Source organism: Cydia strobilella, chromosome 16, assembly GCF_947568885.1.
Source record: "Cydia strobilella chromosome 16, ilCydStro3.1, whole genome shotgun sequence".
Classification (NCBI taxonomy): domain Eukaryota; kingdom Metazoa; phylum Arthropoda; class Insecta; order Lepidoptera; family Tortricidae; genus Cydia; species Cydia strobilella.
Window position 1 is genome coordinate 15,743,841 of NC_086056.1, and position 14,288 is coordinate 15,758,128.

At 35.8% G+C, this 14,288-nt stretch overlaps 1 protein-coding gene across 2 annotated transcripts in view; it reads left to right on the forward strand.

Annotated features, from left to right (window-relative positions):
- LOC134748166 (homeobox protein Nkx-2.1-like) overlaps nt 1-14,288 on the forward strand; it is a 55,810-nt gene that overhangs the window by 20,073 nt on the left and 21,449 nt on the right. For both annotated transcript variants that reach the window (XM_063682878.1, XM_063682879.1), the window contains 2 exons: nt 6,462-6,610; nt 11,512-11,607. In XM_063682878.1, the coding sequence (XP_063538948.1) occupies nt 6,462-6,610; nt 11,512-11,607 (245 nt within the window). The remainder of the gene's footprint in view (nt 1-6,461; nt 6,611-11,511; nt 11,608-14,288) is intronic.

The following is a 14,288-nucleotide window of genomic DNA, read 5'->3' on the forward strand; positions in this document are numbered from 1 at the left end:
TTTGTGATAAACCTATGCTAAAGTTCTTAAATATAAAACAATTACAAACCCCGAAAAAAATGCCCAAATCAACTTCTGGGTTTTTCCAAGTTTTCCAACATTTCGTCTTAAAACAAATGTAATAATTGTAAATTAAATACTGCGTAAATTTAAGTAAAAAATCGGAAAATACATTAGTGTTGAAAGTTAACAGTCTTAAAAATAAATATTAATCACCTACCTTTAATTCATAGGACAATGTTATGATGGAAATTTTCATCACCATGCAAAGAAGGGTTTATAAATCCACAAATCAAAATCACTACTTGATTCTTGAAGTCCAAATTGGCCTCTAGGTAACAAAAGGTAGACCACAACGCTCGTTCCAAGTAATATAGGTATCCTGCAGATTCCCTTGTTGACAGCTCAAAGTTTCGCAGCTACAATCAGCTACTTTTTTATAGTTTTTATTAAATTAAAATAGTTAGATACATACTAAGCTTAGGTACATAAATATCAAGGAAAAAACATCATGATGTAATTGTACTTACTTTTCTAAACAAATTACTTTTAATTTTAAACTAACACGGGACTAAATCGCGTAAAAACTTACGTTTGTTTATGGCCTGACGTTTCGAACGTGACGTTAAATTCGTGGTCACAGGCAGACTGGCGAGGAGGCAGTGGCGAGGGCCGTGTTAGTTTAAAATTATGAGTGAAAATCGTGTTAGTTTTAATCAATATAAAATTACTTCTACTTTAAAGCTTCTTTACCTACATCAAATTTTGCTACACATAAATTTTGTGAATTCAATTCAATTAGAAAAAAAAACAAGAAATAACTTTTCATTATAATTATTTTAAGCAACATCTTCTAAGAACAGTAAGGGCATACGGCATAGTCACACAAATCTAACATCACAGTGTATCGCCAGATCATCCGGCGGGTGCGTCCGGCTGCAGGGCGTGAAATTAGAGCCTGCCCCTGACACCCGTGTAATATAATTATACTGCCCATTCCGATGCTAAATTATGGAAGCTGGCTAGTTACTTGGGGTCCGAGTTACGGCTAGTTTATGGTTCGATTACGATGGGATGGACAGCTTGAATCAACTATATAGGTAATTGACTTGAATATCAAAAATAGGAATACAAAAAATAAAAGATATAGTTAAGGGAGCTTAACTTTTCTGATGTTTGAAGATAGAAGGGTGTTTCATGTTCATAACCCGTAACTTATATTATATATTTTCAAGAGAAACAGAAATTATGGAAGAAGGTTTAACTTTAAGATATACCTACTTACTTATCATGAAAAAAGCATTGAAAAGTTCTAAACTGAAGGAAGTGTGGGGAAGTTGTCGCGGGAACAAAATTAGTCATTATATCCAAATGAGTTAAAACTTTTTTAATTAGTATGAGTTCTTTCCTGTGAACATTATAAAATAAACGGATTTTAAAGTCTAATTTTCGTACTTTATCCTTATAGTATAGGCATGTTAAAACCTACTTCTTAAAATTTGTATTATGTAAGTATCCAAACCGTTAAGTTATGTAATGTTTTCAGAAAAGACACTGATTTTCCGAAACTTTTTTGAGCCAAATATTTAGTTCTGTGAATTTCTTGCGTTTACGAAGCATATTTATATTAATTTGGTTACTTTTCGTGCATTTTTAGGCCCCTAATGGGATCACTTTGTTATCCGTCCGTCTGCTTGTCAAAACCCTTTATCTCGGGAACGGAGGTATCGAGTTGAAATTAAAACCATATAGTAGGTACGTAAAATACAACTTCTAAGTTAACGTAAAAATATATACGGCCGTTTATGCAGCCAAAAACATTCTCAAGGGAATTAAAGGGTACAAGTCTTACCTACAGGGAAAAATCAGAAAACTATAAATTTTGTAAAAAAAAATAGGTTAAATTTGTTCGGAACCCTCGATGGGCAAGTCCGATTCGCTCTTGTCCGGTTTTTTAGAATAGACATTAATACATTAGTTAAGTAACCATTATTATTGTACCTACTACAATTTGGCACTCAAGGTCTATTCAAAACGTGTTAAATAAACATTGCATATACCAAGGTTGTGATATTTATACGAATAAATCAATCAACATTAAAATTTTGATCATTGAATTTGACACTAGGCCGTGAGACAAATTTGAAGTGCCATCGTTGCTATACTGACAATTGCATGTCACTTGTGGACAAAAATGTTACAAAATAATACATTTCAATGCAAGTGTGGAAAGGGTGTTATTATTTACGAACATCCAAACTCTTTGGTGGGCAATGGAGGCTGATTCTGATTTATCAAATTGTTATAGTAGAAAAAAATCCGAAATTTTTGCAGTTTTTCGCAAATTATGCAGGGAGCACAACTTTTTTTTGCTTGCAAAACATACGTAGTTTCACATTCCTCCAAGGACTGCAAACAACATACTAAAAATACAGAACTACATTACGCATTGTGTTTTTTGTTTTTATTAGAGGTTTAATAAGTAGTTAAAAGTTCCTCCATTCACAACTGGCAACGTTTTGTTCTTAGTAGCAATTCAGTCTGTTAAAAAAGAAGATCAGGTCACCGACCGACCAATTGTCAAATCGATCGAGCCCGCCTCATACCGTTTAAAAGGGAGCCCCCAAATTGTTCAATAGTAACGCATTGAACTATTATTACTAACGTGTAGAACCGGCACAGAGAACCAGTATTTTGCGTCATGAGTAGCTGCCGTTTTGGCATTAAACCATAGAAGTGGAGCGTGAATCTCGCGACCTAAACGCGTAAGCGCCATGAATCTTACAGCGCTTACGACGTTTTGGTGGTACAGGTTGTGATTGCGACAATTTCATTGTTTGGTGTGTCGTCTCTATAGTAATGATAACTCAGGTATAGTAACGTAGTAACGTAGCAGTACCTAACACTGTACCAACAGTTAATAATTAGGCATACATGATTGCCGATACGATACGGATACCGATATTTGAAGTAAATAATCGGCGATACCGATACAGATACCGATATCAATGGCATAAATAGTAGTTAGTTATTTAGTCAAATAAATATGGAATTATATACTTATGCATAAAACATACTTATGTTTAATAGACACTCGATTGGCTCGATTTTGTGTAGTGTAAAAAACTTTAAAAAAAAAACCGGACAAGTGCGAATTTGACTCGCCCACCGAGGGTTCCGTACTTTTTAGTAGTAGCGGCAACAGAAATACACCATCTGTGAAAATTTCAACTGTCTAGCTATCACGGTTCATGAGTTACAGCTTGGTGACAGACAGACGGACAGACGGATAGACGGACAGACGGACAGCGGAGTCTTAGTAATAGGGCCCCGTTTTTACCCTTTGGGTACGGAACCCTAAAAAGAATAATGCCAAATCAAAATCAAGCAATAAAAGCAAAAGTAAATCCATATCAGTAATAAAGGTTCCTTTAGGTAGATTTTTGTTAAGGAAACAAAGTTGAATTGAATTTAAATCGGCGATGCCGATATATCGACCTGCCGATTATATCGGCCGATATATCGGTATCGGTATCGTTACATCGCTATTAATAATACTTATTATTTTCATAATTTTTAGTAATAAAAATGGAAAACAGGATAAGAAAAACTCTTAAAATTGGGCTGTCAGAAACCTAGTTATTCCAATATTCTATAACAACTTGTTATTTTTTTTTACTAGCGTCACAAATCAATAAATGTCAGTACAAAAATGAAAACAATTCAATAATAACTTAAGATTAAATTTAAGCCTAGGCAAAAAGTCCCCCCCCACCCTCGAGTTGTCTGGCGCAAAGGTGCCCATCACCACACAACTTGTTATGGTTTTGAACTGGTTTTGATACGACCGTAGGGATCTTGGTGATTGGCGCGCATCTCACGCACGTCTTTTACTTCATTTCGCATGAACCTAACAACGCGAGTGATCTTCAAGGTATCAAAACCAGTTTAAAATCGTAAGAAAATGTTTATCTGAGTCGGGTTTATCTTATATTTTGTAACAGTTGGTGCTACGCAGCTACGCTGTAGGCGGTCTACGGCGTAGCACCTTGTCTAGTGTAGCCTTATTTTGATTGTCCTAATTAAGTACAATACAATACAAATGCTCTTTATTGCACACCTCAATAAAAAAACAATACAAAATGAAAACAGCAACAGAAGTAGAGGTAAACAACAGGCGGTCTTATCGCTAAAAAGCGATCTCTTCCAGACAACCTTTATGTAGCGGCTTTAGTACTTGGCTACCGATATCTGATTGAGCTAAATTTTAGCTCAAACAGGTTATCGGGTACGTTCCAGTTCTTATTAAAAATTCAATTTGATATAGTTTGTAATCATTACATTACAAGCTTTTATTTAACTTGCCCTGTAAGTATGTACTCGTAAGTTTGTTGTTTTGTTAGTTAGTGTGGGTCAAATCTTGGAAGCTAAATTTGACCCACTTCCCAATTTCCGATTGGGCTGAAAATTTGCATACATTATGTAAGTCGGGTGACAATGCAATATTATGATACCTTCGAGCTGATCTGATGATGGAAACGGGAGGTGGGAGCTCTGTGATGAAACAACGCAAACTGATTGTGTTTGGGGTTTTTAGAATTGTCTCGATTAGTATTATTAGTTCCCCGTGGTGGTAAGAAAAGAACAGTCAGCGATAAAATCCATCGCACCATCGCAAATCGATCGCACGCGCCACGTGCAGACTATCAAAAGTAACTTTTTTAAATATGTTAAGTAAGTTAATTTTGTTATTATTAATTTAATTTTTTAATCTTAATTTTAATAATATGTAATTCTATGGATGTAATTAATCCGAAATAAAGCTTTTTAATTTTTTTTAAAAGCTTGTATGTACCAAAACAAATGTTTTTGCCAATTTAGTAATTTTGGCACTCGAGCGTTGCGCACTGCGTTTAATAGCATGCCGATAACACACTTCAAATTTCGAATTCTGCTCCTAACCAAAGGATCAACAAATATTGCAATTTAAATAAAAACTTTTATATAATATCTGCACAACGTTACTACTTACAGATAGCGGACAGGAAAGTACTTTAGTGTCATTAGGGAACGGCACTTAATGCTGAGATTTACCCGCGACATAATTAATATTTTACCTTTCGCTTTACCCCAGCGGTGGGGGTGGAGGGAAGCTGCAATTATTGCATTTGGAGAATTATCAACTTAAAGAATTTGTAGAATTGCGAGCATTTGTGTAATAATGGTGCAATTAGAGAGGGACGGTGGTGGAGTTTTTGGAAAGCTATTTTAATTTTTAAGAAATTTGTACAGAGATATTAAATCTATAAATAAACTAATGAAGAATATGAAGTTCGCCTGACGTGGTAGTTTTTTATAGTCGAAGCAAATAATAGATTTATTATTTATGACTTACCTACCTAAGTCATTGAGATATATTGTGTGATTTAACTGATTTACGATGCAATATAAATGATCTTCCAAAAATTTGGTAATGCCTAATAAATTTATTACATTTATGATGAGCATAAAAAGCATAAATTTCATCTTAAGTCCTCACAGAAAACTCATTTCCCTAGTTTTTGTCGAGAGATATAGCCTTCTACCCTGCTGTATACTAGCCTTAGATATGACCGGTTAGGGAGAAACTAATGAGGGCTAACACGTATGAATTCGCCGCCAGGGGCGCTAGTGTAGATGGTGGTCTTTTCCACAGTTCGAAATGTCAAATGTCACTTGTCACTTCAATGACTGACAGCTGTTCTTTAGTCTTTTGGACTACCATCAACAGAGGTGCCAACTGGTGAGCAAAAAAAACGATAGCCCTCATTTTCTGTGAATAATGTCACTTTCAAGGCCTTATTTGAACCAGCAACACACTTAACTACTTAACTGACCGACGTCTGGTCTTACTGATACTCGCAGTCAGCAGTAGTGGTGAAACTACCAATTGCACTTTGGTGAGATTTGCGCTGTCCTATATGACATCTCTTCTTAGTGCAAAAAATTATAACTACAAAGATAACACTGAAAGCTATAAAATCATTTATTTTGGTGTGATATGTATGGAAAAACCACACCAATAACTTATAACTAAATTACATTAAAATTAAATCATGTCACTTTCAATCAATCAATCAAACTTTTATTGTTAAAATAGAAGTATTTTATATGTCAACACATTATTATTATCTTATACATAGAACATTACTTACACACAACAACATTACTTTAAAATAAATTTAAAATATCATTTAAATTACAATTAAAGTAAATAAATTAAAATTAACAACCATTAATGCTCATATAAAGCTCCTTTCTTATCAACCTCTAATTTCTAGATTGAATTCTAAATACTTTAAGTGTTACATTTCCCTTTGTCGATTTTAAGAACATAATTAATGGGGAGTGTGACTTTTTCAAGCTGGCCTTGTTTTATTCGGGGGTGACTCTGTGTGTGCGTATCTGAGCGGCTGCTTTAGTTTCCAGGCTGATGACGTCCACGTCGGGCGGCATGGGGCACGTCAACAACATGGGAGGCCTAGCCGCGTGCGCCGGCCCTGACGCCAAGCCCATGCAGTTCCCTCTCGCGCAGAGGAGGAAGCGGAGAGTGCTATTCACGCAGGCACAGGTGAGTCTGTAATATGCAATTCTATGACTTTTTCATTGAGCTATGTGTCATGCTGTCACGATTGTGACCAACAATATAACCTGTAGCTAATCTTATTTAAACCGTTGTTAGTCATACTAACATTAAACTAATTTTACGATTTAACTCACGTATTGTTAGTCACTCACGCCACATTTTTCGGAGACCCTAGGTCTCCATTTTCAAGCACTAACTGTGCATGAGCCTGTCCATAATCATTTTAATCATATCACATTGATTACCCTTAGAAAGCACCATAGCCGTTACGTAACAATAACTAAGTACATAAAGATAAATAACAATAAATAAATGAAGGCATATTTTGTATTTCTGCCGACTCATATGTCTAACTTTTATTCGTTTCCCCACCGGTCGCCCTCGGGACGATATTTGGCGATCATTTTGCAAATAAACACGGGGCTACCGGATCATTTGCGATTGGGGAGGCTGAGGCGGCTTGGCTGCGCGAAATTATTTTTCCGCATATTCGTCCGTAAGGTCTGTTTTTTTATTCCGTAAACTAAAATGAAGTTTCATGTGTATAAGATGACATTTCTTAGTACCACATGAAATGTCATTTTAGTCTACGGAATAAAAAAACAGAGTTTAGGTATTTTGAATATCAAGTTGGAAAATAAGATTTACGTAATTGTTCCTTTTGTTTGCCTGCGGGGATACACAGCAAATGCTAAAGAGCCTGAGTTTCTGATTGAACCCTAATTCGTATAAAAGGGTACTCGTTTTTAATCAACACAAGTTGTGAACTGTCTACAGGAGTGGAATTAAAATAGTTTCAATCTGTATATGACCCTGGTACAGAAATCAACGAGAGCTTTTCTAAAAATATCGTAGCTATTTAAAAAAAAAAATTTTAAACGTAATGATATTATTTTCTTAGCACGATCCAATGATCGTGCTACAATTAGGACGATGGTTAGGTAAAGATAAATAACTGATGGTTAAAAATGTACAACTAAAACGCAATGCATAAAACTCGTCTACCAAACTTCTGTTCCTCATCTAGTTATTTACCTATAAAAACTAAAACGCAATGCATAAAACTCGTCTACCGAACTTCTGTTCCTCATCTAGTTATTTACCTATAAAAACTAAAACGCAATGCATAAAACTCGTCTACCGAACTTCTGTTCCTCATCTAGTTATTTACCTATAAAAACTAAAACGCAATGCATAAAACTCGTCTACCGAACTTCTGTTCCTCATCTAGTTATTTACCTATAAAAACTAAAACGCAATGCATAAAACTCGTCTACCGAACTTCTGTTCCTCATCTAGTTATTTACCTATAAAAACTAAAACGCAATGCATAAAACTCGTCTACGGAACTTCTGTTCCTCATCTAGTTATTTACCTATAAAAACTAAAACGCAATGCATAAAACTCGTCTACCGAACTTCTGTTCCTTATCTAGTTATTTACCTATAAAAACTAAAACGCAATGCATAAAACTCGTCTACCGAACTTTTGTTTCTCATCCAGTTATTTACCTATAAACCGATCGTGTGGTCCAATTAAAAACGTTATATAGTTTGAAACTTAAAAGTAGCTTAAATTGAATTTGAAACACCAATATTCGTTAGAAAAGTTATAATTAGCACTGAACAAAAGTGAGACAGAGTCTTGATTGAAATGACGTCAGCGTCGTATTGATTGTGAGTGGGCGACGGCGACACGAGGAGGCGACTCAAACGTACTTACTTTATTGCCAATAGAGTGTTTCAGCTCGAGCTGATGTGATCACAGGCCCACAGGGAATATTAATTAATATTATTTTATACTAAGACGTGAACAGCAAGTTTACTTTACTTAATTCAGTAATAAAGACTTTATTGTACATAACAAGGATATTATACATATATAATTGAAAGTGGTTAATAATACTCATACATCCCTGGGGCCCATTTCTCGAACGATATTAGTCTAATGTTATTAGTGTGTTGTCATGGCAACCCATACGATTTGACAGTTCGTGGACTAATAATATTAGTCTAATACCGTTCGAGAAATGGGCCCCTGGTGATATTTTAGCCAGTTATTAGACTTGTAACAGTTGTAACTCAAAGAGTATTGCCGACCCTCCAAAAATTTGTAAGATTTCTTTTTATGTCTCTAAAGTTTCTAATGAAATTATGAAACAAATGAAAAGCCTACTTTTAACAATAATTCTAGAAACTATAGGTACAATGTGTAAATCCAATACGGGCAATAAATTAAACTAGATATAGAATTTATCCTTGTAATCATAAATTAACAAGTTTTTAAGTTAGGTACCTACACTTAATAATGACCCCGTAATTATTTTTTGAAAATTTACCGAGCAACAATGTAGGCACTGCAAACATTACGAGACATGCATACATTACATGATATGACAAAAAATGAAAATGAAAATAAAAGTTTATTAATAACAACCGTTACAGGTCTGTTTATGTGTTATACATATTAAACCTACAATCTACATACACGTGACATTACGAGATACGAGTTTTTTATAGTTACTGCCAACAAGCCTTGACAGTTACTTTAAAAAAACTCCTATATCGTAATTTGTGTGTTGCTTTACATTGCGGGCCGAATTATTTTGTATGGTTAATATTTTAATTGTATTTTTAAGCAAAATTTATCTCAATATACTTCTTAGGCCCTATGCTATTATATATTGCCAGTATTGGATCTACACATTATATTTAATGCTTACATGATTAGGTACCTAAGTGTATAAAAGTGTAGGTACATTTAATATTAAGCAAGTAAGGTTTAAGGTAAAGTTTTTCTTCTTGTTTGCCCTTGTCTCCTTATGCGTGGTTAAAATCAATAATATTGAAGAACTCGGCCGCCCTCCAGCAACCTCGGCTTCACGGTATTTAGGTCCGTTTAATTTAAGGTCCGACTTGAGTTATTGTTTCTTATTTCTATTGGTCATTTTAACATTGAAACAAAACATTGTTTTTACTGACCTATTTACCTAAATTGTGTTGAGGTCTAGCAAATAAAAAACTATGACTATGAGGTTAAATTACCATTGGTATCGTAATATCTTATTATTGATTTTCCAAAAACCATTTATACTTAGTTCATCATTAATTTAAGAGCCTAGCTCTTGTCGGTGGAGCCATTTCCATGTATCTTTCCTGAGCCTTTCGTTTGACCGCCTGATACGACACGACGTTTATCTTTTCCTTAAGTTGACACTTAGTTACCTACTGCTTAATACCTACATACAACTAATAGGCTCTAGACGAAGGTCGAGACGATGGTGTTATCCACATTCTTTAAGTATAGTAACTGCGCCCCGTTTTACCATATCTTTTTAAATTGTTTTTCGTCTATTTCCCTGAGCAAGTAGCTGCCGGTTAAACCTCGGTTCACAAAAACATCTACAGCGTTGAGTCACAACTTGGTCACAACCGATTATTTAAACAATCTAATCTATTCCATAAAATTAAGCAAAGTAGGCCTAAAAACACGCTTCCACATAAAGTAGACGGACCTAACTCTCAAATGTAAATTTCACCGGCAACATTGGCTCAAAAAACCAGCGCAATCAAACTCCCGCCATTATATAAATCCAAATTACTTAAACGTATAGAGCTATTTAATTGCGCCCCTCCCCCGCCGCCCAGATCCGGCCCCGCCCAGCTGAACGTATAAGTACCTACTTATATATTAGTATCACGGCGTGGGTAGTATAATTAATTCTATCCCGTGGCCCGTATACTATTTTCAGACGCGTATCGTAGGAGAGTTTGACCTTTTTGCAGATCAAATGTGATCGAAGAATTGACTAAGGGCGGGCTAGCCAAATGGAGCTGAGAGAAATTCTAAATCGCTGACAACCGTTGAGAATTAAGTTAATTAAGTCAGTCGCGACATGTTTCAGAGTCTAAAATTAGCTTAATGTTAATGATTCACGACAGTTTAAATTCGATAACCGTTGATAAGTTAAAATTGCGTGTTAACAAAATGGGAAAAAAGAGATAAGAACATACAAATATATAAGTGAGTTTCAAAGGATGCCTAGCAAGCGATCAGCCAGCTATCGTATTTTATAATTCGAATATGCCCGTAGCTAGGAGAAAAAGCGTCATCATATTTATGTTCAATGTAAAGTTTGAGGAGTAGAATTCCAATGATGCTATATATTGCTGTGTTGAAGGATACCTATTAGGGCATTTACACTTAAAAGTGTACCATTTACTTTTTTTTTCGAAAATCTATCAACTTTTGGGTTATTTCTACTCAGAATCACGAGGACTATCGATTTAAAAAGAAAAAAATATGTCCTCCAAAAATGTCACTTTTGTAACGCATTTTCACATACATTTTGTATGGACCGTTACAAAACTGACACCCAAAATTTGTATAAAAACCTAAGGACACTTTTTTTCTTTGTCTCATTCAGTAGCACTCGTGATTCTGAGTCTAAATAACCCAAAAGTTGATGATTTTTCGAAAAAAAGTAAATAAATTTTTAACAAGCAGAAACGTCTGCGATCGATGCTTTAAGCTTAGAATAAATTTAAAAGTGGAAAAATTACTGCCTTGGGTGAGACTTGAATTCCAGAGGCCGTGAGTTCAAGTCTCACCCAAGGCAGTAATTTTTCCACTTTTAAATTTATTCTAAGCTTAAAAAGTAAATAGTACCATTTTTTCTGAAAACCCCCATATAACACATATGCGTACATGCTTTATTTTTCGCCCCATTTCTATTAAATGGATTTTTGCCTGGTATATGTAGGTATGTGTTGTTATTAATGTCTGTCAGCGGCACACGCCCCGCGTTCCCACATTCGCAAATTCAAATCCTTCATAACAAAGACTCGATAATGCAAGTGCTTATTTAACGCTAGTGTTTATTGCAGGTGTACGAATTGGAGCGAAGGTTTAAACAGCAGAAGTACCTGTCGGCGCCCGAGCGGGAACACCTCGCGTCGCTCATACACCTCACGCCGACGCAGGTCAGTCACCAACGTAACCATGTACTTATAGTAGCTATATAGATACAATAGCTATCCATTTGGGTTTCCGGGACCGACCGAGCGGGCAGGGATTTGAAAAAGATTAATTTGAGTCAGCACGTTTTAACATAATGTAATTAATAAAAATCCTGGGCAATAACGCGATCTCAATCAAAAGTCCGGATTTGTTTTAGTCATTTTAGTCATTTATTCCATATTGCATTGTCATGTACATAATAAGGTGTTACATTTTATATAGCCAGTTCATGACACCCTGTAAGGGCACACAATAGTACAGTTTTTCTATTCTATTAATTCTAATTCACACATTGTAATTAAGGTAACATAATAAAATTAACATATTAGCGTATCAGTGGTTTAGTAACCTATTAGTTAGTCTCATAAATTAATTTAGTAACTTCAACAATAGCAACATCAACAATGCACCGATACAATAATTTCTGATTGAATTAACTTGTCAAATTATTATAATTATTATTTATTTAATGAATGTCAATTAATATTAAAGTGATGGCAGCAATATTTAACTCTTCGACAACTTAGGTGACACTATTTAAGGAGGTAGCACTATTTAAGTGTGTCGTTTAGTTTTAGTTTAGTTGTAGCTTAGTTTTAAGTCAGGTACCCACAGAAAATTAGCGTCATAGCTTGCTGTGGCATTATACTATATTAACTAATATCATTAGAACCAAAATTGATAACCTGCCTATACCTAAGTATCCATTATAGAACCAGTATAAAACCATGCTAGGTGATCGTAATTACGCTCGTCGCGACAATGCACAGGCCTGCGTGCGACGACCAATTAATGCAGCAACAATACGCATTATGCTGCGATTAGCGCCGCCATTGTCGCCGCGGATGCCGGTGACACCCTCAAAATGGAGATTATTCATGGATTTTTGTCGCCCTTTGTGTATGTGTGATTCTCGTCGCTGGGCCACCAGCTTAATTAGGTCTCGAGTCATGTACGTATAGGTATTTATTGGGCTAATTTTTGGAATCAAAATCAAATCGAATCTAAAATTGAATCAAAACTCTAACAAAATTAGTATTTTATAAAACTAGGAAAAAATATGAATCCGTCTACAAAATATGTATGTTACATTTATTTTTATACGTTGTAATAAATAAGGATTATAAAGGCCAGTAGGCCTGAAAAGTATTCACTCTGAACAAACCGAGCTATTGTCAATGTTGCTAAGAATGCGACGTTCTTCCTACCCGTTACATCATAGGTACGAGTATACATATAATATCTTAAATTGAGCGAAAGTATGGGAACACCTTGGACTCCTTGAATGTATCTCCTTTTCCAAACAGAAAGAGAGTTCAGATTTATCAAGAAACATAACTATTACTTGTTACGGTTCAAAATCGTAACTTGGAACCAATCTCGTTTCGACACTCCTGGCGACATCTAGCAACGAGATTATGAATAGTGTTGAGTAGATTAAAACGATAGTCGGGTCGAAGGCGTTTAACGCCATCTGTCGGGGTCTGATAACGCCTTTGCATAAACCTGGCAACATTTACTGCAAGGCGTGTTCTCAGATGCTTCGATGCATTATTTAAGGTCTTGTTCTGGGAGTATAATTGAAAATAGCGCACACGGATTATTTTCCCATATATTCCATCGTCTTTCTCAAATTATTTTAGACTCATAGTTTGTCAATTGTTTGTTGTTGGTTTTAGTCTGTCTCATTTCAAACATAGACAGAAAAAATCATGCCGTCTTTGTCTTGCACTAGTACTGGCGTCCGAAGGAAAGGGATGAATGATTTTTCCAGTTGTCACTGACTGACAGATTGGTTTGACCGACTATAAAGATAATTTCGATGGCCGAGTGTGAGTTTTTTTTGTCCTCTTGATATGGCAACTTAAATACGTGGGGACGTGGAAGGCGTACGATGCTCCGTCACTTTTCAATTCGGCATGGCGTGAAGCGGAAATATCGTCGATGGAGAGTCAATTCTGGTCGAGCGAGCAGCTCTAAAATGCAAATACGCTTTGCAGCTTATAACCCGTAGCGAGGTAAGTTTCTTGATGTTTGTTATCGTGAAAGCGCAATTTCTATAGTGCTGATTTGTATTAATTTTTGGTTTCTTTGTTAAAGCATACAACGTGGCAATGGCGTCCTTTCTTTTGAGTTCCTTGTGAATGATTTTAACTTGGCTTCGGGTCAACATGTTAGAGGTTGATACCAACAATTTCATCAAGAGTCCGGGTAAGGAACAGTGATTTAATATGGAAAAGTGTAGTTTTTTTCTTTGTCTTTGTGCATACGTGGCAATAATGACCATGGGTACGAAATTTAATCGTTTTCTCATGAGTGGTAGTACTCTATATGTACTCTAGTATGTTACTATGTAGGAGTTTTAATTATTGTCTGGTCTGTTTTCGTGGGAGATAAAATCAAGGTGCACATGGGCATGCGCTTTTGCCAACATGTGTTTCAATGTGTAATTTTGTTTGTAGCTTGAAAGCCGGTCCTTTCCCTGGGTCCTTCCTTTCGCCCCTGCACACCTGGCTTTGTCTTCTGGAACGTGCTGGCGCAGCCTGCCCTTGCAGTATTGTTCTTGTGACTCCATGCTGTTCATCGCGGCTGTGGCGTACCGGTTAGAACGGCTGGCTGGATACGCAACGACGGTTTCGCTGCG